Here is a 27,845-nt window from a genome sequence, read left to right on the forward strand (position 1 = left end):
CGTATTCATGATGTATAAAACCGCTGAATGAGGTGGATTTCATTTTTCCATTTCCATCGGTGGATGAGCATGAACACCAGGCAAGGTGGTGCCAGGACATCACCGGTCCTGGCACTGCCAAAACGAATCAATCACCCCGAAGGTAATCGAGATCAGGCCTCCATTCAAGCTACTTCACCACAGCACTGTTCTTGCCCAACCTGAAAGGAAGACAAGGACGACAACAATATTTCAGGGAATGTTGCATCATTTATCCTGAAATATCATTTGGCAACATTCAGAAAATGACTACCGACCGCCAACAAAAGATGCCCTGACATTTGACATCATGCGAGCTACCTATCGAGCCCTGATCTGGACACATGCAGGACAGGCATATCCTGACCTTCCTCCACCAGAGGAATGTGGATAGCACATCGATGGCGCGAAGTTAGTACCAAAGCTAATGAGCCTCGTACCTGTACCAGATGCCTGCCGCGAGTTAATAAGCTGTGGATGCCAGAGAAGTTGTGCATCGTCAAGATGCTCGTGTAAAAGCATGTCCGTCTCCATGCATTGGTGCATGTAAATGCGGACCAAGATGCACAAAGCCGGCAAACTCTCTGGCTGGTGATGAGACATCTGATTCAGAAGCAGATGATTCGACTAACCGATGGACTTTCAGATGCATTGTAATTACCGTATGGTGGACATTTAAGTGAATTGTGAACATGATAGACATTAAAATGGATAGTTACCAAGATGGACATTCAAGTGAACTTTTATTTTGCTCGACATCTCAGTTAAATCATGAACATGATGGGCATTCAACTGAATAGAAAATATGATGGACATTCAAGTGAATTCTGATTTTGTTGGACAAACATTTAGTATTATGAAACACATTTGTATCTCCAAATGAAACATTTATGGTGTATTTTTGTGTTTGTGTGTATTATTCCACAGGTGGCCAAAATAATCTAAGGCATCTTTAATTCAGGTCTCTTTAGTCTTGATAATGTGCAATGCAGTCGCGAAAATCATGATATTTATCTCGATGTTATACCTGAAGTAATTGCCAATATCACATCGACTGTATCCAAACTTATGTTGTATGCATATTGCATATACCATGAAGAAAATAAGGGGGTACACTTCGGTTTTGCGGTATTAAACTCAGAAATATTAATATCAGATATATTTGTGTGGTATCATTATTTTGCACAGTGTACTGGGAAACTTTTAGAGTACACATTAAACCAATACCTTCGTTATTCTCTGTGTTATGAAGACAATTTATGATGTATCAAAATGTAAGACAAAATATACATTTCACCATTTTTACAGATTTCTTGACCCAGAGGTAACCGCAGATGTCACCGACAGCTGGGTTGCAGCTTCCATATTGTATGGAAGTACTCTGATCATTTTGACACCCCACACGACCCTCTATGTCCATTATTGGCAGAGTGATGTGTGATTTTAAGAATTCAAGAAAACGCGTTTGGACCCTGACACCGGCAGACATTAATCGCATTGTCGTAAACCCCCGCACACCGCGACAACTTGACAACCCTCCTAATGTGGTCCAAATGGGTGCACTTAATGAAATTCTTGGGGATGTCGGTTTACACAAGGTGGGGGTGGGTGCAACGAAGTTTTAAAATATGGCCTATGGCCGCCATACGAACAACATTCACCCTAAATATTGGCCACGCGTGGGCGTGGCCTGTGCACGACCACATATACATGTCATGTAGGCCTACTCCCACAAGGGAGTGGCGCAGTTTAGGCTTGTCTGCGATTATTGGAGCCATTACCATTGCCTTCATCCATCATAATAAGAATGGAAATATTGTTCGAGTTTTTGGCCAATGCGCGTTATGCTGTCCCGAGGGCGGAATATTGACCTCGGCCGTTCGGCCCTCGGGACAACGTAGCTGCGTATTGGCCTGAAACCCAAGCAATATTATAATCTGACTATAATCCACCGACACCCACATTGCCAAGGTCACAATCACTGACATTTGTTTCGTGACATTCAAAGCACTATTAATATACCTACATGCCAACAAACCCAATAATAATATTGTATTGCAGAGTGTGCCTCGAAGTGCCAGGAAATGGCATCTAAGAGTTATTTTTTCAGGTCACTTTAATTTACCATAATTATTGTAGCTAATCTGAGCCACTGCCTAATCTGAGCCATAGTGCCGTGTCTGCATTCCTTAAAATTGTGACAAAGAACACTCACCACAAGCACTTGACCGCCTGGATGCTCCCCCGCAGCGTTGCATCTTCTCGGCAGATTGGTCGGCACGTCCACTTGTGTCAGCTGGCTGCAGAAACGGTGACGGGACAAAGTCGGGATGGGTTGGATTGTTCACCTCTTCTTCCCCTGTAGAAAGGACAATCAATTATTGTCAAATCAAACGTATGCAATCGATACGTTTACGATATTTTTGAACCATAATCATTGGGCAAACGCCGACCACTCCTATTGGGCTAGCCTTCAGCCTGAACCCGGACCCGAACCCCCCATCCCCGGTGACTTTCAACGTGGCACCGTCAAAGGATGCCACCTTTGCAACAAGTCAGTTCGTCAAATTTATGCCCGGTCGCAGCTGCCCACGGAGTGAAAAATACAATCTGGAGAGCCGATGAAGCCTCTCTTTTGAAACAGCCGGAAGTAATGAGACGGCCATGTTGGAGGGCCGATTGTTTGGACCAAGGGCACATTTGGAAATAACATTTTGGAAGTGGGATGATGAAGTTGGAAAGAGGATTGACGAGAAGAGGAAGAAGTTCAAGGAGTGGCAGAAGGCAAAGGGTACGGGAGCAGAAACAGCAGAGCATGAAAGTTATAAGGCAGCCAGGAAGGCTGCAAAGAAAGAGGTAGCAAAGGCGCAGGAGGCATGTAGGAAAATGTTCGGAGAACGCTTGGATTCGGAAGAGGGTCAGAAAGCAGTATTCAGGATTGCAAAGCAGATGGCGAAAGAGAGGTGTGATGTGATGGGGGTGAGTTGCTTGAAGGATGAAGTGGGACAAATCGTTGTCGACCCAGATGGAAATAAAGGAAGATGGAAAAGATATATGGAAATGCTGTTGAATACAGAGAATGAATGGGATGGCAACATAGAGAGTAACCCAGTTTTAGGACCGGCAGAGAAGATAACTGAGAAGGAAGTTGAGGAAGCGATAAAAGCAATGAAGGGTAGAAAAGCCGGAGGGCCGACGGGAGTTGTGGGAGATATGTTGAAGGCAGCAGGAAGTTGGGGTGTGAAGAGAATGACAGAGATCTGTAATCTGGTGGTGAAAGAAGGCTGCATTCCAGTGGATTGGGAACTGAGTACCTTCGTCCCTCTATACAAGGGGAAAGGTGACCCTCTGGAGTGTGGCTCGTACCGAGCGAAAAAGTTATTGGAGCATGGAATGAAGGTATTGGAAAGGGTGTTGTAGAGGAGGATAAGGAAGAAAGTGAAGATCGACGAAATGCAGTTTGGATTCATGCCAGGAAGAGGAACGACAGACGCGCTTTTCATTGTGAGGCAGTTGCAGGAGAAGTACATGGAGAAGAGGAAGAAGTTGTTTCTTGGGTTTGTTGATCTGGAGAAAGCATTCGATCGGGTTCCACGCAAAGTATTGACATGGGCATTGAGGATGTTAGGAGTGGAGGAATGGTTGATCAGAGTAGTGATGGCAATGTACAAAAGAGCCGCACAGCTGTAAGGACGAAGGACGGGAACAGTGGTGAGTTTGAGGTGAAGGTGGGAGTGCATCAGGGGTCGGTACTAAGTCCACTACTATTTGTAGCTGTGATGGAGGTGCTGGCTCAGAACGTAAAGGAGGGTTTACCATGGGAGTTGTTGTATGCAGATGATCTGGTGTTGATTGCGGAAAGTATGGATGGACTGAAGGAAAAGATGAACACGTGGAAGGAATGTATGGAGACAAAAGGTCTGAAGGTGAATATCGGAAAGACGAAGGTGATGGCAAGTGGTAAAGCATGTGGTGAGGTGGAAAGAACTGGGAAGTGGCCCTGTGCTGTGTGTAGGAAGGGTGTCGGAGTGAACTCCATTCAATGTACAATGTGCGCTGAGTGGGTTCATCAAAAATGTAGTGGTCTGAGAGGGTCATTAACCAGTGTGGCAGCTACATTCAAATGTAAGGTGTGCACAGAGGGAGCTGCAGATGGAGGAAATGTTGAGTTGGATCTTGGAGACGGCGTGAAGCTGGAAGGTGTGAAAACATTTTGCTACCTCGGAGACATGCTGAATGGAGAAGGTGGGTCAGACTCGGCAACGGTTGCTCGAGTGAGATGTGCATGGAAGAAGTTTCGGGAACTGAGTGGCGTGCTGATGATGAGGGGAGTGTCGTTGAAGCTGAAGGGAAAGGTGTATGCTGCATGTGTGAGAAGTGTTGTGATTTATGGGAGCGAGACATGGGTAATGAACGTCGAGCAGCAACGAAGGTTGGAAAGGGTGGAAATGCGAATGGTTCGACGGATGTGCGGAGTATCGGTGAGAGAGAGGAAGACAAATGATGAATTGCGAAAGATGATGGGAATAGAGCCTGTGATTGATGCTGTGAAGAGGAACAGGTTGAGATGGTTTGGTCATGTGTTGAGGAAGGATGAAAGTGACTGGTTGAGAAGAGTGATGGAAATGAATGTAGAAGGAAGCAGAGGACGGGGAAGACCGAGAAAGACTTGGCTAAAGATGGTGGAAGAAGAAATGCGGGCAAGGGGGTTAACAAGGAGAGATGCAGAAAATAGGGCAAAATGGAGAAGATTGTCATGGGGACTGCAAGGCTAACCCCCGCTCTAGCAGGGAAAATGGCCTTTAAAATGCATGTTGTTGACACGACCATGAAGAAGATTTTGCCTTGATAGGACAAATTCTAACTTCACTTGGTGGGGAAAGTTAACCTGAAGTTTCCAACTGAGCATAAATCTCTTTATATTCCTCATCACATCCTCATGGCAAAGATGGATCGCAACGATTTAAATGTCAGACAAGGAAGATTGGATGTGGGATTTCAACTGTGTACCAACACTCACTGACCTACTCCTTTTCAAACGCTGCTCCTGGAATCTTTGATTTATACAAAAAAGTACTGCAAGACAAGACAGCCGATTTAAGAGTGATAAAAATTAGCAAATCAGGAGGACCTGAGGAGATATGAGTGAAGTATGGACCTGCCTCGGTGAACATGGGGTTCAGGTCCTGAATAAACTATTTAACTGTGTTTTGATGAGAGGAAATCCAAAGGGAATGGAGGCAAAGCATTCTGGGAAAAACATTTCATAGTCCAGTTGCCAGATGCATATATTTTAGATAATTTAAGTTATTTAAGATAATATAATTTAAGTTAGATAATTTAAGTCCAACAACATGAAGTTGTGCACATAAAATGTTTTTAAATGGTTTCTGGTGATTTAAGGTCTCCTGAATCAGAAACTGCATCACAATACTCTGTCATCATGAAAGATGTTTTATATATATTGTTGCGGATATGAGGACTGTATTTTTTTTTGATTGTGTGCTTTATCATTATTATTATTATTGTTATTCTGCGCCTCCTGCCTCCGCCGGAGCTGTGTAAAGGTCAAAAGGGCGTCCCATAACTAGTCCACAAGCATACACGTCAGCCAATAATAGAATACCCCTGTTCGATAGTTATATCTTATTCTGTAGCGGTTACCGCTGGATGCACACATTCGCCTTGCACCGGCCAGAACACGGCCAGACGCGCCTCTCCCGGGCATGCCCGGACTCACTGTTCCCGGGCACGCCCGAACCTCCCGGGCACGCCCGGTCTCGTCTTTCCCGGGCATGCCCGCTCTCGCCTTTCCAGGGCTCGCCCAGAGCGTCCGGGCATGCCCGCTATCGCCTTTCCAGGGCTCGCCCAGAGCGTCCGGGCATGCCCGCTATCGCCTTTCCAGGGCTCGCCCAGAGCGTCCGGGCATGCCCGCTATCGCCTTTCCAGGGCTCGCCCAGAGCGTCCGGGCATGCCCGCTATCGCCTTTCCAGTGCTCGTCCAGAGCGCCCGGGCACGCCCAGCCTCGACTTGCCAGGCCGCAGCCAAACACGCCCGGGCAGGTCCAGACTCGCCTTTCCAAGGCTCGCCCTTGATACCCGGGCATGCCCGGTATAGCTTTTGCCGGGCAAACTTCCCGACATACAACAACAACACAACATGCATTTTAAAGGCCATTTTCCCTGCTAGAGCGGGGGTTAGCCTTGCGGTCCCCATGACAATCTTCTCCATTTTGCCCTATTTTCTGCATCTCTCCTTGTTAACCCCCTTGCCCGCATTTCTTCTTCCACCATCTTTAGCCAAGTCTTTCTCAGTCTTCCCCGTCTTCTACTTCCTTCTACATTCATTTCCATCACTCTTCTCAACCAGTCACTTTCATCCTTCCTCAACACATGACCAAACCATCTCAACCTGTTCCTCTTCACAGCATCAATCACAGGCTCTATTCCCATCATCTTTCGCAATTTATCATTTGTCTTCCTCTCTCTCAACGATACTCCGCACATCCGTCGAACCATTCGCATTTCCACCCTTTCCAACCTTCGTTGCTGCTCTACGTTCATTACCCATGTCTCGCTCCCATAAATCATAACACTTCTCACACATGCAGCATACACCTTTCCCTTCAGCTTCAACGACACTCCCCTCATCATCAGCACGCCACTCAATTCCCGAAACTTCTTCCATGCACATCTCACTCGAGCAACCGTTGCCGAGTCTGATCCACCTTCTCCATTCAGCATGTCTCCGAGGTAGCAAAATGTTTTCACACCTTCCAGCTTCACGCCATCTCCAAGATCCAACTCAACATTTCCTCCATCTGCAGCTCCCTCTGTGCACACCTTACATTTGAATGTAGCTGCCACACTGGTTAATGACCCTCTCAGACCACTACATTTTTGATGAACCCACTCAGCGCACATTGTACACTGAATGGAGTTCACTCCGACACCCTTCCTACACACAGCACAGGGCCACTTCCCAGTTCTTTCCACCTCACCACATGCTTTACCACTTGCCATCACCTTCGTCTTTCCGATATTCACCTTCAGACCTTTTGTCTCCATACATTCCTTCCACGTGTTCATCTTTTCCTTCAGTCCATCCATACTTTCCGCAATCAACACCAGATCATCTGCATACAACAACTCCCACGGTAAACCCTCCTTTACGTTCTGAGCCAGCACCTCCATCACAGCTACAAATAGTAGTGGACTTAGTACCGACCCCTGATGCACTCCCACCTTCACCTCAAACTCACCACTGTTCCCGTCCTTCGTCCTTACAGCTGTGCGTGCTCTTTTGTACATTGCCATCACTACTCTGATCAACCATTCCTCCACTCCTAACTTCCTCAATGCCCATGTCAATACTTTGCGTGGAACCCGATCGAATGCTTTCTCCAGATCAACAAACCCAAGAAACAACTTCTTCCTCTTCTCCATGTACTTCTCCTGCAACTGCCTCACAATGAAAAGCGCGTCTGTCGTTCCTCTTCCTGGCATAAATCCAAACTGCATTTCGTCGATCTTCACTTTCTTCCTTATCCTCCTCTCCAACACCCTTTCCAATACCTTCATTCCATGCTGCAATAACTTTATCGCTCGGTACGAGCCACACTCCAGAGGGTCACATTTCCCCTTGTATAGAGGGACGAGGGTACTCAGTTCCCAATCCACTGGAATGCGGCCTTCTTTCACCACCAGATTACAGATCTCTGTCATTCTCTTCACACCCCAACTTCCTGCTGCCTTCAACATATCTCCCACAACTCCCGTCGGCCCTCCCGCTTTTCTACCCTTCATTGCTTTTATCGCTTCCTCAACTTCCTTCTCAGTTATCTTCTCTGCCGGTCCTAAAACTGGGTTACTCTCTATGTTGCCATCCCATTCATTCTCTGTATTCAACAGCATTTCCATATATCTTTTCCATCTTCCTTTAATTCCATCTGGGTCGACAACGATTTGTCCCACTTCATCCTTCAAGCAGCTCACCCCCATCACATCACACCTCTCTTTCGCTATCTGCTTTGCAATCCTGAATACCGCTCTCTGACCCTCTTCCGAATCCAAGCGTTCTCCGAACATTTTCCTACATGCCTCCTGCGCCTTTGCTACCTCTTTCTTTGCAGCCTTCCTGGCTGCCTTATAACTTTCATGCTCAGCTGTTTCTGCTCCCGTACCCTTCGCCTTCTGCCACTCCTTGAACTTCTTCCTCTTCTTGTCAATCGTCTTTCCAACTTCATCATCCCACCACCATGTTTCCGAGTGCCTTGGTGGTCCTTTTGTCCATCCACATACCTCACCAACGGCTCCCAACAGACTAGCTTTCATTGACATCCAACCACTTTCAAGCTCAACCACATCATCCTCGACCCTACTCAGCCTCTCTTTTAATGCCTCCCTTACTGTCACCTCTTTCAACCTCCACACCTTCATTCTCGGTTGGTACTTCACCCGCCGAGCTCTCCTCGCACCTTTCACCCTTACGTCGCAGACAACCAAGTGGTGCTGTGAAACAGCCTCCTCCCCCGGGATCACCTTTGTGTCTCGGAGGTGCCCCCTATCTCGCCTACGCACCATCAGGTAGTCAACGGTTGTCGTCGACCCACCTGACGTGTATGTAACAAGCTTATTATCCTCTTTCTGGAACTGAGTATTACAAATCAACAAATCAGCTCCATCAGCAAACTCCAAAATCCTTTCACCTTCTCCATTTCTCACACCATATCCGTAACCCCCATGAACTCCTTCAAAACCATCCATACTCCTTCCCACATGTCCATTTAGGTCTCCTCCTACCACAACAACTTCCTCATCTTTCACGTTTTCCATCAGCTTCTCTATCGCACACCAGAACATGTCCTTCTCTTCATCGCTCCGACCAACCTGCGGAGCATATCCCGAGATGACGTTCACCAAGAGCTTTACAATCATCATTTTCACCATCATCAACCTATCACTCACTCTAGTCACACTCACCACACTGTCTACAAACTCCTCAGAAAACAGGACACCAACACCATTCACGCCCTCCAGGCACCCTTGCCACACAAACTTGTATTTCTGTCCCTGCCTACCCTTCACCATTCTCACACCACTTCCCTTCCATCTCGTCTCTTGCACACAACATATGTCCACTCTTCTTCTGACCAATACTTCCACCACTTCTCCTGATCTCCCTGTCATTGTCCCTACATTCCATGTCCCAAACCTCAGAAACCGATCTCCACTTCGGGCTGTACCCTGCCCACATGTAGTTGTAATTGTCATGGTTCTCTTTTTGAGGCAATGTTTTTTTTTTTTTATGGCCGGATGCCTTTCCCGACGCCAACCCACTTAGTCGCCTCCTACGACACGCAGGGATACGGCGTACCTATTCTTATCCAGGGTACACACTGGGAAACGTTTAAAACATGGAAATCCTGGGGGGGGGGGGGGGGAGGGGGGGAGGATCACCGCTGCGGTTTAAACATATTTAAAGAAATATTTCAACAAAACCATGAAAACAATCTGGGAAAAGTCTCTAAGTGAGAACGTGGATTTGAGAAAGCAGGAGCAGAGGTGAAAGAACAAACGAGAATATAGGGGGCGGGGCACAAGTCGAGACGAGGAGGCCGCACGAGACACCAGGCCGCACGAGGCGCGGACAAAGAAACGACTAATTACACACAAATTTGCAACAACTACAAAACCAAAACCAAATAGAAACACACAATAACACATACACAACAAAATACGCAGCGGAAATTTGACAAAGAAACGAACGGGAAAACACTCAAACTTTGATGCCGTGGAGAGATCAAAGCAAGCCCCGTCGCTCGAGGGACCGGAAGCGGATTTGGGAACTTCACGATTGGGAACAAACTTCCCGACATAAATGTGTATATATATTGCTGCCCGATAAACGGGCTTTTGAGAGTACCCGAGTGTGATACATTTATTAAACCTACTCGGACGAATTTCCATCTTTGGTCGCGTCAATTCTTTCAACTCGCGTTGGAGCACAGCTCCTTCAATTCTGTGTTTTAGGGTAAGGCTGTGTCTCCCATTAATAGAAATACTCCATTGCACCAGTGAAAGAGATAGATTCCCTTCATTCCCACTCCCAAAACTTCCATTCCCATTGCCAATTACCTCCCTTCCAATTGCCAACTGCATTTTGGGCGGTTTTCCCTTCATCCGCCATTGACCACGAGGCAGGGTTGGGGAAGAAAGGCGTGCCTCCACCTCGTCATAGAGGGGAGGAGTGAGCCAGCCCCACTCGACCAACCATGAACAAGGGGTTTGGCTTGAGAGGGCGGAGAGAGAACGTTTGGGGGAGGTTCGCAAAGGTTGAGGGGCGGGGCCTATATAACCCACGGCGGGGCGTTTCCGAAAAGAGATGCGCTTTGAGTAGAGTCGAGGAGGGAGGAGATCAGAAGACAGGAAGGCCTTGAGTTGGACTAAGCAAGAGAGGAAGTTGTTGGACTGGGTGGGACTAAGAAAGAGAGAGAAAGAGTCCTGAAGCTTGTGAGGGAAGGAGAGAGAACCCGTCACACCAACCCTCCACCAAGCTCCGCGTTGGCTCCACCAAGCGTTCACCTCCACCAAGGCTCCACCAAGCTCCACGTTGGCTCCACCAAGCGTTCACCTCCACCAAGTTCCGTGTTGGCTCCACCAAGCGTTCACCTCCACCAAGGCTCCACCAAGCTCTGTGTTGGCTCCACCAAGCGTTCACCTCCACCAAGCTCCGCGTTGGCTCCACCAAGCGTTCACCTCCAGCCATCCACCTCCTGCCATTCCTGTCATTCCCCGCGTGAGTCTGTCTTTTGTTTGTTCTGTCCTGGGTTAATTAAGACTGTAGGTAAGCTAGTATTTGCACTGTGTCACCTGCGTCTTATGTGTTGTAAATAAACGTGACTGCTTTCTTTTTGCTTGTGTGTATAATAAATCCTGTTATTCCTCCGTACTCTGTTTTCTTCTCTCTTCCTCTTTACATTCGGTCGCTTTAGAGGTTTCCCGATTGAATACCTGTGGCGCGATCTGGTCAACGTTCAGGAAGTCGGGCCAATCGGGGATCCTGTAACGGTCGCGGTTGACCATCCGCTCGGCCCAAAGTAACATCTTGTCCGCGACCCGTAACAATATATATATATAGATATTTTAAAAATACCGGGATCGAGTCTTAAGACGTCTCCTTTTTCAGGAGTAGAGGAAATGAAGTTTGGCACCATTCCACCCACAACTTATACTCCTTTATTAACAATCTTCGTGCGAAATAAGTTGTATAAGCACAAAGTAGAAAAATAATAGCTTCGCAATAAATTTAATTTCTGTCGACAGAGGTCAAAAGGTCATCTAAATTGGCAGAAGCCCAACATTGTGTTAAAAAAATTTTGTTTTGGTAAAATTCTTGAAAAGTTTATTTTGAAAATAATGTTACGTTTGTGGGGGGAGGGTGGGCAGTAGGCAATACCTTAGCCCAGGTAGATTTGCATAGATAGTGTGCTCTGATTGTCATGAAGAAGAAGAAGCCCCATGTATCATAAGTAGGGATCCGGTAGACCGTATGTCGTGCAAGAGCGTATTTTCGTTCCCATCACGAGGGGTGGGGTTATGTTAATTGGTGAAGGACTATGGGTAATTAATCCCTTGTATGTAATGGCCTCTGTTATTTTCCTCTGTTTCTTATGACACCAGCAACACACACAGATAGCCAGGCAATCACGCATTTATAACACTAAATAAAAACCAACTGGAAGCAGGACATTGAAAACTACCACTGATACCACCGACCTGGTGAGCACACAGGCACAGGAGGTCCGGGAGGCGACGCCCTGAAGAGCAGTGATTGGTCCGGGATTGATTGGCGCAAGGACTGCTAAGATGGGATTAGTGATTGGTGGAGTAGGCACGGATGAAGTCAGAGCATTGAGTTTAAAATAACGCTCTCCCCGACATTTTTTCCTCTTTGCTGTCCCTCTAGAAGACAAAAGACGTTGTTCCGACATTTTCTGCCCCTTACACCCGGGAGATCATAGCGAACGGTGGCATTTTTGCTCTCTTGCGTTGGGCATTGGTGCTGTGCAGTCAGCATTTCATATCCGTAACTTTGGGTTTTGACGATCGTGAGGAAAGGCGGTCGTGGCTTGTGGACTCTGGCACGCTTGGCCGTGGCTTTGTGATGGCTGAGGGCCATGCCGAGTGAACCGGAGAGGCGGCGGTGCTGTGTGGAGCAGAGACGAGTGAACGGGCGCGGCCTGCTCGCTGCGCACTCGACAGCTAGAGGGGTGAACTGTGCACGGAGGCCTGGTTCCTGCTCGCGTGCTGCACGACAAAGCGTGCTGTTCCCGCCAAGGACGCGGGGGTTTGGACGATTCCTAACGAGGTTTAAGAGCAGATCGGAGCTATGTGCCCACTAAACAAACACACATTTTTTACTTTCGTTCTTTTATATTTCCCTATGTGTGTATTTGAGTCTGTCTGGGGACGTCCCATTTAGGATATTAGTTTAACGTGAATTTTTTTGTTGCTGGCATTTATTTTCAATAAACCTGTATATTTTGAACATTTTAATTGTGTGTCGGTTTGAGTTAATTGTTGCAGGTTCAAAGACTGCTGGTGGACCCCGACTTCCCCCCCCCCCCCTCCCCCCCAGCCCCACCACCCACTCTTCCCCCGTGCGTATAATGAAGGTGCGCCAGAGGATTGAACGCCTTGGAGTTAAAGCTCGTTTGGTCATCTGTGTCGCCCTGCGGTGTTCACGACAGGGCAGACACGACAATAACATTACCCCGTACCCCTCCATCTACCAAATGGTACACCTGGACACTCACCTTTCTGAGAAACCTCAGAGGAGATTTCCAGGAATGCCTCATTCTGAGATGTGGGAAAACCCCCAAAATATTCCACATTGAAAAGAAAGGAATCCTGATCAAGTTGCTGTTGATGTAAGAGAATAACTATTTTTACTCCGATAAATGTATTTTGATTATTGTTCTTTGAACAAATACAGGTTTGTAACATTTATCCCACAAATCGATCAACTTGTCCTATTTAAGGACGCTCAAATTAATTCTTGTGGAGCCCTGCTTGTTATTGAACGTACGAGGAAGATAATCAATTCAGTTCTTGTGAGATGTTATTGGGGAATATTGGATCAAGAGTGGACATGGGGTGCAAATTATTGTCAATAACTAAGTAAATAACGTCAATTGTGGTTATACACCTGTTATGGGAATTTCCCATTGATTTCAATGAAAGTTAAATACATGTGTTGACAAATATTGCAAAACAAATCAATGTAACTTATCAATGAAATATTTTACATGCATTGGGTCTTGACCCGCTCCATCCTCGGTGAAAGTACTTTCGTCTAAGATTGCACTTGTAAATGATTCGGTCAAATCGTGAAGAATTTTCTTTCTTTGTTACCTCCGCCACCAAAGGTGGATGGGGGTTATGTTTTTACCCCTGTTTGTTTGTTTGTGAACACGATATCTCAAAAAGTTGTGGACGGATTCGGACAAAATTTGGCAGTGAGGTAGTGTATGTGACAAAGACGAAATGATTAGATTTTGGTAAAGATCCGGATTCGGCTACGAGAATGTTTTACGTGATCCTTCATCATTGAGAGATAGGGTCAGAAACGGTACATAGCAGGATATCTCAAAAAGTTATGGACGGATTTTGACGAAACAGATTGCACAGGTTGTGTGTGTGACAAGGAAGAATCGATTCAATTTTGCTGAAGATCCGGATCCGACGAGTCACATTTTTTAAAGTGATTCGTCACCAATGGGAGATTGGGCCAAAAACGATTTTGTTTCACAAACGATTTGCCAAAAACGACAAAAACGATTAATGGGAAAAACGATACAGCAGGAAATCTCCAAAAGTTGTGGACGGATGATTTTGATTAAATGTGATTCTGTATTGTGATTTTCTGGTCTACTCTGGGATACAAAACGTAAACTATCCACCTGGCAGAGGTATGCTCTATACTGAGTGCCGTTCTCGTGAATTCAGTCTGCATTTGATGGGCCAGCGTACTCCTGACCACTTGCGCACAAGACGGAAAGCGAAGCGGGTTCCTTTAGTGGATCCGACCGTCATGTTTGAATAGAGTTTGGACGTTTGGGCGATTTGGTAGGTCTCGACCGGCGATTGTAGGACCGAAAGATCCATGAGGGTGAGAGTGGATCACGTGCAGGGTCGTGTTCTCTAAATTGCTGGATTCCTTTCTTGCAGTTTTACTCTTTGGTCCAGCATGAATTTTATGGGTTCTTGAGGTTCCCGTCAGTGGTTGGGGTGAGCACAACGACCAAGGTCAGTGGATATGTTGAGGGCAAGGGGTATTGCTCTCATGGTGGTGGATCGTGGCACTGGGGGCCATCTCTTCCCTTCCCTTGGCTGGTGATCTCATGTGACTTCACACATCTGTAGAGTTCCCTCCGGGTCATACTCCTCCTTACATCCTGTGAGATGGGGTAGGGGTTGAGCAGAGGCAGCCTCACTGAACCTTCTCGGGTGAGCCAGCTAAGGGAAGGGTGCATTTTCGCGATGCCCACCCACCAACGTTGAGCTGTGATCCAGGGTCGTGTGGTCCATCGTATACTTTTCATCAACCATTTTGGATAAACACATTTCTATCCGTTCAAAAACATACAGAACGAGAAAGAGCAATTAATGGTTGCACACCCTCGCTTGGACTTTCTACCTCTGCCATCGAAGGTGGATGGAGGTCTGTATTTTTTTTATTTTTTTTATTTTTTTGTTTGTTTGTTTGCAAGATCGAGGCTCGTGAAAGAGCGAACATTAATCACACAGAAAGACAAACCGACACACAAACATATAACATCGGGAGCGGTAGACAAGATGGGGAGAGAGGGGGAAGGACACAATCACAACATTTGAGAGCAGGGACCGAGAGACATGGAGACATCGAGAGATCTGAGAGAGGGCGAGGGCTTTGGGGGAGGGCATGGGAAGGGGGAGGGGGGGTGGGAGAGGTATAAAACATATGGACACGGCCAGGACTTCCAGGAAAGAAGTTGGAATTTCAAACAAGGTGGATCTGGGGTGAATTAGCGGGGGTAGAAAAGATCAAGGTTTTGGATGGGGGAAGATAAGAGATGGTGGTGAACAGCTGTTTTAAAGACCTGGAGGGAGGAGTGGGATTGAAGGGAGTGAGGGAGTTTGTTCCAGAGGCGGGAGAAAAGAGGAATGAAAGAGTGAAGGTGAGCAGAGAGCCGAGATTTCGGCAGTTTAACCATCAGAGGGTTGCTGGCAGATCTTGTGCGACCTGTAGGAATATTTGGAGGACAGAGCACAGAGAGAGCTGGGGGTGCAAGGCCGGAGAGGAGTCGGTAGAAGACAGAAAGACCACCTACCTGCTTGCGGTGAGTGAGTGAAAGGCCCTCAGAGATAGCTTCATCGCGGGAGATTCCAATAATTCTGAAAGCTTTGGTTTCAACAGCGTGAAGCCGAGCTAGGTGTGAGGCAAGAGCACCGGCCCATAGGGGAGAACAGTATTCCATTGAGCTGCGGATGAAAGCCTTGTATGTGGTGAGGAGCTCAGGTGTGCCGAGGAAGGACTTCGCACGACGGAGGATGCCCAGTCGGCGACTGGCTTTGGAGGCCAGCTTGGAAATGTGGTTTTCCCAAGAAAGATCATGGCAGATAGTGAGACCCAAAAGCTTGAGCGACAGAACTTCTTGGAGAGGATTGTTGAGAAAGTAGATGGGAGGGTTGTCCAGTCGATCTTTTCGGAGAGACATAGTAAGAGTGTGGGATTTGTCAGGATTGAAAGACATGTTCCACTTGTTTGACCAGTCTGTGATTTTGTCCAAGTCTTCAGAGAGTGAGGAGGCTGCAGACTGCCGATCTGAGGGAAGAGCAATGGAGCGGCAGAGAGTGGAGTCATCAGCAAAAAGATAGAGGATTTTCAAGTGAGTCAGAGAGATCATTGATGAAGACCAGAAAAAGCACAGGGCCCAGAACACTGCCTTGGGGCACTCCAGCCTGAACAGGAAGAGGAGATGAGAGAACCCCATTCAGGGCCACACGTTGACGATGACTAGAGAGGAAGTCAACCAGCCATACGTGGAGATTTCCATGGATACCAAAGGAGGAGAGTTTGGTGAGCAGAGCGGGGTGCCAGACCGTATCGAAGGCACGTGATATGTCGAGGGAGACAGCTCTAATTTCCTGTTTGGCATTGAGGACCTCCATCCATTGTTGAGACAGCAGAAGCAGCATGTCCAGAGTAGCGTGACCTGGTCTGAAACCAAATTGATGCTCAGAGATCAAGCCATTGGAGAAGAGGAAAGATTTCATATCCGAAGCAATGATGGATTCCATGACTTTGCTGATAATTGGGAGAAGGCTGATTGGTCTGTCGTTGCTAGGATCTGTTTTTGCACCTTTTTTGTGCAAAGCGGTGATGTTGGCCGATTTCCAAGCAGATGGCAGTTGACCTTGAGCAAAAGAGAGGGTGAAGAGAACAGAGAGAGGGTGAGATAGAGCGGCAGAGCAGGATTTTAGGACCCGTGGGCTGATGCCGTCGGGTCCAGTTGCAGAATCAGAGTCGAGGGTTGACAAACTTTTCCACCTTGTCAGGAGGAAAGGACACGGAGTCCAGGAGCAGCTGGGTACGACTGGGTATGGTGGGTACAGAGAGGGATGGGTTTGGGACACAAGATTTAGAGGCAAACACAGAGTTGAGGCATTCAGCTTTTTCATGTGCGGAGTCAGCTGTGTAGCCGTTTGAGGTAAGGGAGGGGATGGAGGAGGAACAAACACCAGAAACGGATTTGACCAGACACCACCAGGTTTTGGAAGAGGGAGACAGATAAGAGAGTTCGGTCTTGAGAACGGAGAGATATTGTTTCCTGGCTCTCATGAGGGTGGACACACACTTGTTTCGGGCTTTGTGAAAGGAAATGAGATTTCCTTCCGTTGGATTTGCTTTCCAGGAGACGAAGGCAAGTTGTTTCTGGGCAACAGCCTCACCACAAGATTCCGTGTACCATGGACGGGAGGAAGGGTATGACAACTGAAGACGAGATGGGATAAATCTGTGCATGAGGGAGAGCAATTTACTTTGGAAGAATTCCCAGGATGAGTTGATGTCAGAGGTGGTAGAGATGGGAGACCAGTCCAGATGATTGATGGCTGCTTGAAGACCGTGCCAGTTGGCCTGAGTGAAATGCCAGACTCGTCGACGCTGAGCAGGCTCCCCGAGAATGGTCAGAGAGATGTCCACTTTAACAAGGACATGATCAGATGATCCGATTGGTGCAGAAGAGGAGCAGCAGACATTTTCAGGGAAGTTAGTCAGTACCAAGTCGAGAAGAGAAGATGCTCCGTTGACTGAGATCCGGGTCGGGAAATTGACAGATTGTGTCAGTCCCAGTGAGTCGCAGACGTCCTTTGCTGAGGAGCCATGGCTGGTGAGGGAGGTACCCACACCCAGCCAACTGGAATGACGACAGTTGAAATCACCACATATGAGGAAGAGAGAGTTGGGATGAGTAGATAGAAGTTGGTCCATATTATCAGACAGCGAGATGTAGATGGAGTCATCACTGTTTGGTGGACGTTACAACACACATATGAACAAGAGGTGGGAGCAAAGGGGAAGCCGTAGCCAGAGGTATTCCTGGGGGTGAGGTGGAGAGAGTACAGTGCAGGGCGAGTGAGGACGAGAGTTTTTGATAAAGATAGCAACCCCACCTCCAGGACGAGGCTCAGGTCTATCATACCGGAGGAGGGAGTAACCCGGGAGAGATACTAAGGAATCAGAGACATCATGAAGGAGGAAAGTTTCTGTTAAGCAGATCATGTCTGGTTTGACAGAAGCAACCTGTATGGAGAGATCAGTTAAGTTTGAACGAAGACCCCGGATGTTTGAGGTCCATACCGTTAATGAAGAGGAAGGGGGAGCATCGGATACAGAACAGGGGGGAGGAGGGGCAGGGTAAGATGTGGAAGAGGTGGAAGAGGTAGGGAGAGCTGTTGAAGGTGTGTCAGAGATTTCAGAATAGCTCGGAGAAAGAGAAGGATGGGGCGGACAAAAGGTTTGATGGTGATTGGGTGAGGCACAATGAGGTGTTATTTGAGGAGGGGGAAGAGCGAGGCAGAAGGTTGGGGGAGATGGAGGTGAGAGTTGGAAGGGGGAAGAATCGGGGAGGACGCTTTGAGGAGGGGGAGTGAGAGGGCGGAAATTGAGAAGAAATGAGGGTGGGGAGATTTGAAGGGGAGGGGCGAGGGGGGAGTTTGGGAGGGAAGGGACAAGGGGAGGGATTTGAAAGGGATGGGATATGGGGGAGATTTGGAGGGGAGGGGTGAGGGAGGAGTCTAGGAGGGGAGGGGTGAGGGGGAGTCTTGGAGGGGAGGGGTGAGGGGGTAGTTTAGGAGGGAGGGGGCAAGGGGGGAGATTTGAAAGGGATGGGTGATGGGGAAGATTTGGAGGAGAGGGGTGAGATTTGATTTTAGAAAGTGTACGATTAATGGGAAACGAACATTTATTGCAAAATGAGTTTCTTGGTTGCACACCCTCGCTTGGACTTTCTACCTCTGCCATCGAAGGTGGATGGAGGTCTGTATCTGTTTGTGAACAGGATATCTCAAAAGTTTGTGGCCAGATTCGGACAAAAAATTGTGGACAGGTTGAGTGTGTGATGAAGTCGAATCGATTCGATTTTGGTGAAGATACGAATCCGGATACGAGAATTTTTGAAAATTTAAAGTGATTCTTCACCATTGAGTGATTGGACCAAAAGATATGCAGCATCATATTTCAAAAAGGTGTGGATGATTTATGACAAAACTTGGTGGATGAGTTTGGTAAGTGACAAGAACAAGCCGATTAGCTTTGAGTTCAGGTCCAGGTCCAGATCCGACCTGTCAGTGGATACAAAACGTAAACTGTTCAGCCTGGCAGGGGTATGCGCTCTACCGAGTGCCGGTCTAGTTTTACATGCGACCTGCTGCCATGTTCGAATCTGGGTGAACATTTCCAAACAGCAAACTGACCAAAGCCCTCACCATGCATGCCCAGAGATAATAAAAGGTGTTGTAGCTGAGAGAAGGCAAGGGCAGGCAACAATCATATCACCTGAGAAATAAAACTTGATCAAAATCCAGATATGACTTTACAATACCAGCGACAGTCCAACTACCTACATCTCCAAACACCAAAAACTGTCCAACTACCTACATCTCCAAACACCAAAAACTGTCCAACTACCTACATCTCCAAACACCAAATCACAAAAACTGTCCAACTACCTGCACTCCAAGCAGCATCCCACAGAGACTGTGCAACTACACACACCTCCAAGCAGCATCCCACAAAAACTGTCCAACTACCTACATCTCCAAACACCAAATCACAAAAACTGTCCAACTACCTACACCTCCAAGCAGCATCCCACAGAGACTGTGCAACTACCTACACCTCCAAGCAGCATCCCACAGAGACTGTGAAACTACCTACACATACAAGCAGCATACCACAGCGACTGTACAACTACCTACACATACAAGCAGCATAACACAGAGACTGTACAACTACACACACCTCCAAGCAGCATCCCACAGACACTGTGAAACTACCTACACATACAAGCAGCATACCACAGCGACTGAGCAACTACCTACACATACAAGCAGCATACCAAAGCGAATGTGCAACTACCTACACCAACAAGCAGCATATCACAGCGACTGTCCAACTACATACACCTACAAGCAGCATCCCACAGAGACTGCAACTACCTACACCTACAAGCAGCATACCAGAGACTGTGCAACTACCTACACCTACAAGCAGTATACCACAGACACTGTGCAACTACCTACACCTACAAGCAGCATACCACAGGGACTGTGCAACTATGTACACCTACAAGCAGCATACCACAGCGACTGTGAAACTACCTACACCTACAAGCAGCATACCACAGCGACTGTGCAACTATGTACACCTCCAAGCAGAATACCACAGAGACTGTGCAACTACCTTCACCTACAAGCAGCATACCACAGCGACTGTCCAACTACATACACATACAAGCAGCATCCCACAGAGACTGTGCAACTACGTACACCTACAAGCAGCATACCACAGCGACTGTGCAACAACCTACACATACAAGGAGCATACCACAGCGACTGTGCAACTACCTACACATACAAGGAGCATACCACAGCGACGGTGCAACTACCTACACCAACAAGCAGCGTACCACAGAGACTGTGCAACTACCAACACCTACAAACAGTATACCACAGCGACTGTGCAACTATGTACACCTACAAGCAGCATACCACAGAGACTGTGCAGTGTGCAACTACCTACACCTTCCAGCAGCATACCACAGAGACTGTGCAACTACCTACACCTACAAGCAGCATCCCACAGAGACTGTGCAACTACGTACACCTACAAGCAGCATACCACAGCGACTGTGCAACAACCTACACATACAAGGAGCATACCACAGCGACTGTGCAACTACCTACACCAACAAGCAGCATACCACAGCGACACTACAACTACCTACACATACAAGCAGCATACCACAGCGAATGTGCAACTACCTACACATACAAGCAGCATACCACAGCGACTGTGCAACTACCTACACATACAAGCAGAATACCACAGCGAATGTGCAACTACCTACACCAACAAGCAGCATGCCACAGCGACTGTCCAACTACATACACATACAAGCAGCATACCACAGCGACTGTGCAACTACGTACACCAACAAGCAGCATACCACAGCGACTGTGCAACTACCTACACCTACAAGCAGCATCCCACAGACTGTGCAACTACCTACACCTACAAGCAGCATACCACAGCGACTGTGCAACTACCTACACCTACAAGCAGCATACCACAGCGACTGTGCAACTATGTACACTGACAAGCAGCATACCACAGAGACTGTCCAACTACCTCCACCTCCAAGCAGCATACCACAGAGACTGTCCAACTAGATACAAGAACAAGCAGCGTACCACAGAGACTGTGCAACTGCCGAAACCAACAAGCAGCGCACCACAGAGACTGTGCAACTACCTGCACCTACAAGCAGCGTACCACAGAGACTGTGCAACTACCTGCACCTACAAGCAGTGTACCACAGAGACTGTGCAACTGCCGAAACCAACAAGCAGCGCACCACAGAGACTGTGCAACTACCTGCACCTACAAGCAGCGTACCACAGAGACTGTGCAACTACCTGCACCTACAAGCAGCATACCACAGCGACTGTGCAACTACCTACACCTACAAGCAGCATACCACAGCGACTGTGCAACTATGTACACCGACAAGCAGCATACCACAGAGACTGTCCAACTACCTCCACCTCCAAGCAGCATACCACAGAGACTGTCCAACTAGATACAACAACAAGCAGCGTACGACAGAGACTGTGCAACTGCCGAAACCAACAAGCAGCGTACCACAGAGACTGTCCAACTACCTGCACCTACAAGCAGCGTACCAAAGAGACTGTGCAACTGCCGAAACCAACAAGCAGCGCACCACAGAGACTGTGCAACTACCTGCACCTGCAAGCAGCGTACCACAGAGACTGTGCAACTACCTGCACCTACAAGCAGTGTACCACAGAGACTGTGCAACTGCCGAAACCAACAAGCAGCGCACCACAGAGACTGTGCAACTACCTGCACCTACAAGCAGCGTACCACAGAGACTGTGCAACTACCTGCACCTACAAGCAGTGTACCACAGAGACTGTGCAACTGCCGAAACCAACAAGCAGCGCACCACAGAGATTGTGCAACTACCTGCACCTACAAGCAGCATACCACAGCGACTGTGCAACTACCTACACCTACAAGCAGCATACCACAGCGACTGTGCAACTATGTACACCGACAAGCAGCATACCACAGAGACTGTCCAACTACCTCCACCTCCAAGCAGCATACCACAGAGACTGTCCAACTAGATACAACAACAAGCAGCGTACGACAGAGACTGTGCAACTGCCGAAACCAACAAGCAGCGCACCACAGAGACTGTGCAACTACCTACACCAACAAGCAACGTACCACAGAGACTGTGCAACTGCCGAAACCAACAAGCAGCGTACCACAGAGACTGTCCAACTACCTGCACCTACAAGCAGCGTACCACAGAGACTGTGCAACTGCCGAAACCAACAAGCAGCGCACCACAGAGACTGTGCAACTACCTGCACCTACAAGCAGCGTACCACAGAGACTGTGCAACTACCTGCACCTACAAGCAGCATACCACAGCGACTGTGCAACTACCTACACCTACAACCAGCATACCACAGCGACTGTGCAGCTATGTACACCGACAAGCAGCATACCACAGACACTGTCCAACTACCTCCACCTTCAAGCAGCATACCACAGAGACTGTCCAACTAGATACAACAACAAGCAGCGTACGACAGAGACTGTGCAACTGCCGAAACCAACAAGCAGCGCACCAAAGAGACTGTGCAACTACCTACACCAACAAGCAACGTACCACAGCGACTGTGCAACTGCCGAAACCAACAAGCAGCGTACCACAGAGACTGTCCAACTACCTGCACCTACAAGCAGCGTACCACAGAGACTGTGCAACTGCCGAAACCAACAAGCAGCGCACCACAGAGACTGTGCAACTACCTGCACCTACAAGCAGCGTACCACAGAGACTGTGCAACTACCTGCACCTACAAGCAGCGCACCACAGAGACTGTCCAACTACCTGCACCTACAAGCAGCGTACCACAGAGACTGTGCAACTACCTTCACCTACAAGCAGCATACCACAGAGACTGTGCAACTGCCGAAACCAACAAGCAGCGCACCACAGAGACTGTGCAACTACCTACACCTACAAGCAGCGTACCACAGAGACTGTGCAACTACCTGCACCTACAAGCAGCGTACCACAGAGACTGTGCAACTACGTGCACCTACAAGCAGCATCCCACAGAGACTATGCAACTACCTACACCTACAAGCAGTATACCACAGGGACTGTGCAACTACCTCCACCTACAAGCAGCATACCACACAGACTGTGCAACTACCTACACCTACAAGCAGCATACCACAGCGACTGTGCAACTATGTACACCTACAAGCAGCATACCACAGGACTGTGCAACTACCTTCACCTACAAGCAGCATACCACAGAGACTGTGCAACGACCTACACCTTCAAGCAGCACACCACAGCGACTGTGCAACTATGTTCACCAACAAGCAGCGTACCACAGAGACTGTGCAACTACCTACACCTACAAGCAGTATACCACAGCGACTGTGCAACTATGTACACCTACAAGCAGCATACCACAGAGACTGTGCAGTGTGCAACTACCTACACCTTCCAGCAGCATACCACAGAGACTGTGCAACTACCTACACCTACAAGCAGCATCCCACAGAGACTGTGCAACTACGTACACCTACAAGCAGCATACCACAGCGACTGTGCAACAACCTACACATACAAGGAGCATACCACAGCGACTGTGCAACTACCTACACCAACAAGCAGCATACCACAGTGACACTACAACTACCTACACATACAAGCAGCATACCACAGCGAATGTGCAACTACCTACACATACAAGCAGCATACCACAGCGACTGTGCAACTACCTACACATACAAGCAGAATACCACAGCGAATGTGCAACTACCTACACCAACAAGCAGCATGCCACAGCGACTGTCCAACTACATACACATACAAGCAGCATACCACAGCGACTGTGCAACTACGTACACCAACAAGCAGCATCCCACAGACTGTGCAACTACCTGCACCTACAAGCAGCGTACCACAGAGACTGTGCAACTACCTGCACCTACAAGCAGTGTACCACAGAGACTGTGCAACTGCCGAAACCAACAAGCAGCGCACCACAGAGACTGTGCAACTACCTGCACCTACAAGCAGCGTACCACAGAGACTGTGCAACTACCTGCACCTACAAGCAGCATACCACAGCGACTGTGCAACTACCTACACCTACAAGCAGCATACCACAGCGACTGTGCAACTATGTACACCGACAAGCAGCATACCACAGAGACTGTCCAACTACCTCCACCTCCAAGCAGCATACCACAGAGACTGTCCAACTAGATACAACAACAAGCAGCGTACGACAGAGACTGTGCAACTGCCGAAACCAACAAGCAGCGTACCACAGAGACTGTCCAACTACCTGCACCTACAAGCAGCGTACCACAGAGACTGTGCAACTGCCGAAACCAACAAGCAGCGCACCACAGAGACTGTGCAACTACCTGCACCTACAAGCAGCATACCACAGCGACTGTGCAACTACCTTCACCTACAAGCAGCATACCACAGAGACTGTGCAACTGCCGAAACCAACAAGCAGCGCACCACAGAGACTGTGCAACTACCTGCACCTACAAGCAGCATACCACAGCGACTGTGCAACTACCTTCACCTACAAGCAGCATACCACAGCGACTGTGCAACTATGTACACCGACAAGCAGCATACCACAGAGACTGTCCAACTACCTCCACCTCCAAGCAGCATACCACAGAGACTGTCCAACTAGATACAACAACAAGCAGCGTACGACAGAGACTGTGCAACTGCCGAAACCAACAAGCAGCGCACCACAGAGACTGTGCAACTACCTACACCAACAAGCAACGTACCACAGAGACTGTGCAACTGCCGAAACCAACAAGCAGCGTACCACAGAGACTGTCCAACTACCTGCACCTACAAGCAGCGTACCACAGAGACTGTGCAACTGCCGAAACCAACAAGCAGCGCACCACAGAGACTGTGCAACTACCTGCACCTACAAGCAGCGTACCACAGAGACTGTGCAACTACCTGCACCTACAAGCAGCGCACCACAGAGACTGTGCAACTACCTGCACCTACAAGCAGCATACCACAGCGACTGTGCAACTACCTACACCTACAACCAGCATACCACAGCGACTGTGCAGCTATGTACACCGACAAGCAGCATACCACAGACACTGTCCAACTACCTCCACCTTCAAGCAGCATACCACAGAGACTGTCCAACTAGACACAACAACAAGCAGCGTACGACAGAGACTGTGCAACTGCCGAAACCAACAAGCAGCGCACCACAGAGACTGTGCAACTACCTACACCAACAAGCAACGTACCATAGAGACTGTGCAACTGCCGAAACCAACAAGCAGCGTACCACAGAGACTGTCCAACTACCTGCACCTACAAGCAGCGCACCACAGAGACTGTGCAACTGCCGAAACCAACAAGCAGCGCACCACAGAGACTGTGCAACTACCTGCACCTACAAGCAGCGTACCACAGAGACTGTGCAACTACCTGCACCTACAAGCAGCGCACCACAGACTGTCCAACTACCTGCACCTACAAGCAGCGTACCACAGAGACTGTGCAACTACCTTCACCTACAAGCAGCATACCACAGAGACTGTGCAACTGCCGAAACCAACAAGCAGCGCACCACAGAGACTGTGCAACTACCTACACCTACAAGCAGCGTACCACAGAGACTGTGCAACTACCTGCACCTACAAGCAGCATCCCACAGAGACTATGCAACTACCTACACCTACAAGCAGTATACCACAGAGACTGTGCAACTACCTCCACCTACAAGCAGCATACCACACAGACTGTGCAACTACCTACACCTACAAGCAGCATACCACAGCGACTGTGCAACTATGTACACCTACAAGCAGCATACCACAGGACTGTGCAACTACCTTCACCTACAAGCAGCATACCACAGAGACTGTGCAACGACCTACACCTACAAGCAGCACACCACAGCGACTGTGCAACTATGTTCACCGACAAGCAGCATCCAACAGAGACTGTGCAACTATCTACACCTACAAGCAGCATACCACAGAGACTGTGCAACTACCTACACCTACAAGCAGTATACCACAGCGACTGTGCAACTATGTACACCTACAAGCAGCATACCACAGAGACTGTGCAACTACCTACACCTTCAAGCAGCATACCACAGAGACTGTGCAACTACCTACACCTACAAGCAGCATACCACAGAGACTGTGCAACTACCTACACCTACAAGCAGCATACGACAAAGACTGTCCCACTACCTCCACCTACAAGCAGCATACCGCAGAGACTGTGCAACGACCAACACCGACAAGCAGCATCCCACAGAGACTGTGCAACTACCGAAACCAACAAACAGCATACCACAGCGACTGTGCAACTACCTACACCTACAAGCAGAATACCACAGAGACTGTGCAACGACCTACACCTACAAGCAGCATAACACAGCGACTGTGCAACTACCTACACCTACAAGCAGCATACCACAGATAATGTCCAACTACCTACACATACAAGCAGCATACCACAAAGAATGTCCAACTACCTACACCAACAAGCAGCATACCACAGAGACTGTGCAACTACCGACACATACAAGCAGCATACCACAGAGACTGTGCAACTACCTACACCTACAAGCAGTATACCACAGCGACTGTGCAACTATGTACACCTACAAGCAGCATACGACAAAGACTGTCCCACTACCTCCACCTACAAGCAGCACACCACAGCGACTGTGCAACTATGTTCACCGACAAGCAGCATCCAACAGAGACTGTGCAACTACCTACACCTTCAAGCAGCATACCACAGAGACTGTGCAACTACCTACACCTACAAGCAGCATACCACAGAGACTGTGCAACTACCTACACCTACAAGCAGCATACGACAAAGACTGTCCCACTACCTCCACCTACAAGCAGCATAACGCAGAGACTGTGCAACGACCAACACCGACAAGCAGCATCCCACAGAGACTGTGCAACTACCGAAACCAACAAACAGCATTCCACAGCGACTGTGCAACTACCTACACCTACAAGCAGAATACCACAGAGACTGTGCAACGACCTACACCTACAAGCAGCATAACACAGCGACTGTGCAACTACCTACACCTACAAGCAGCATACCACAGAGACTGTGCAACTACCTACACATACAAGCAGCATACCACAAAGAATGTCCAACTACCTACACCAACAAGCAGCATACCACAGAGACTGTGCAACTACCTACACATACAAGCAGCATACCACAGCGACTGTGCAACTGCCGAAACCAACAAGCAGCGTACCACAGAGACTGTCCAACTACCTGCACCTACAAGCAGCGTACCACAGAGACTGTGCAACTACCTGCACCTACAACTTACAGTTGCAGTGTGCCCGAGGACCACGAGTGACGAGTGACGAGTGACGAGCCGGAGGGTGGTTGTTCTTCTTCTTCTTCCTCTGGGGGTCAACTTCCTGGATCTGGAACGGGAAGTGATATTTTTTTCTTTTATTCTTTCCTTTACCCTGTGGATGGTCCATCGATTTTATATATAATTATAAACCGAAGGGTTTTATATATATATATAAGTCCTTAAGGGTCAACGAGATTATTTAAATATCTTTCAAAAAAACAACAACATTTCATTTTACGGTCGGTTGAATGTGACGTCACGACAAGGAACGGTGGACGATTTCAAATGCATTAATTAGCTTTTCAGTGATTAATTATTGATTAATTGGTTTAGATTCAAAAGGGTGGAGGCCCGGGTGCCCGGGGCGTCCGTCCGGACGTCTTTAGCTTGAAGGCTCATTTTCCGCGGCGCAACACCTGCGGGGGCCCAGGATCGAGGGTTCGAACCTTTAGCAGTTTGCTGCAGCTCTCGATCTCATCGTTGATACGTCATCGTGGCCCGCCTTAG

The 27,845-nt window shown here is 48.3% G+C and overlaps 1 protein-coding gene across 2 annotated transcripts; it reads right to left on the reverse strand.

The window, feature by feature from the left end:
• LOC144889746 (uncharacterized) lies at positions 1-27,845 on the reverse strand. Of its 2 annotated transcripts, XR_013622041.1 has the most exons (4): positions 27,785-27,845; positions 27,306-27,405; positions 2,234-2,377; positions 1-200 (listed from the first exon to the last, which is right to left on the reverse strand). XR_013622041.1 is itself a non-coding variant. In XM_078770933.1 (3 exons), exons 1-3 carry the CDS (start codon positions 27,463-27,465, stop codon positions 175-177), a joined length of 330 nt encoding a protein of 109 aa, XP_078627059.1. In that variant the 5' UTR covers positions 27,466-27,467; the 3' UTR covers positions 1-174. The 2 variants fall into 2 exon arrangements, 1 of the variants encoding a protein (XP_078627059.1); XM_078770933.1 differs by lacking the exon at positions 27,785-27,845 and having other exon boundaries at positions 27,306-27,467.

The sequence above is a fragment of the Myxine glutinosa genome, chromosome 1 (genome assembly GCF_964187855.1).
Source record: "Myxine glutinosa chromosome 1, kmMyxGlut1.1, whole genome shotgun sequence".
Taxonomy (NCBI): domain Eukaryota; kingdom Metazoa; phylum Chordata; class Myxini; order Myxiniformes; family Myxinidae; genus Myxine; species Myxine glutinosa.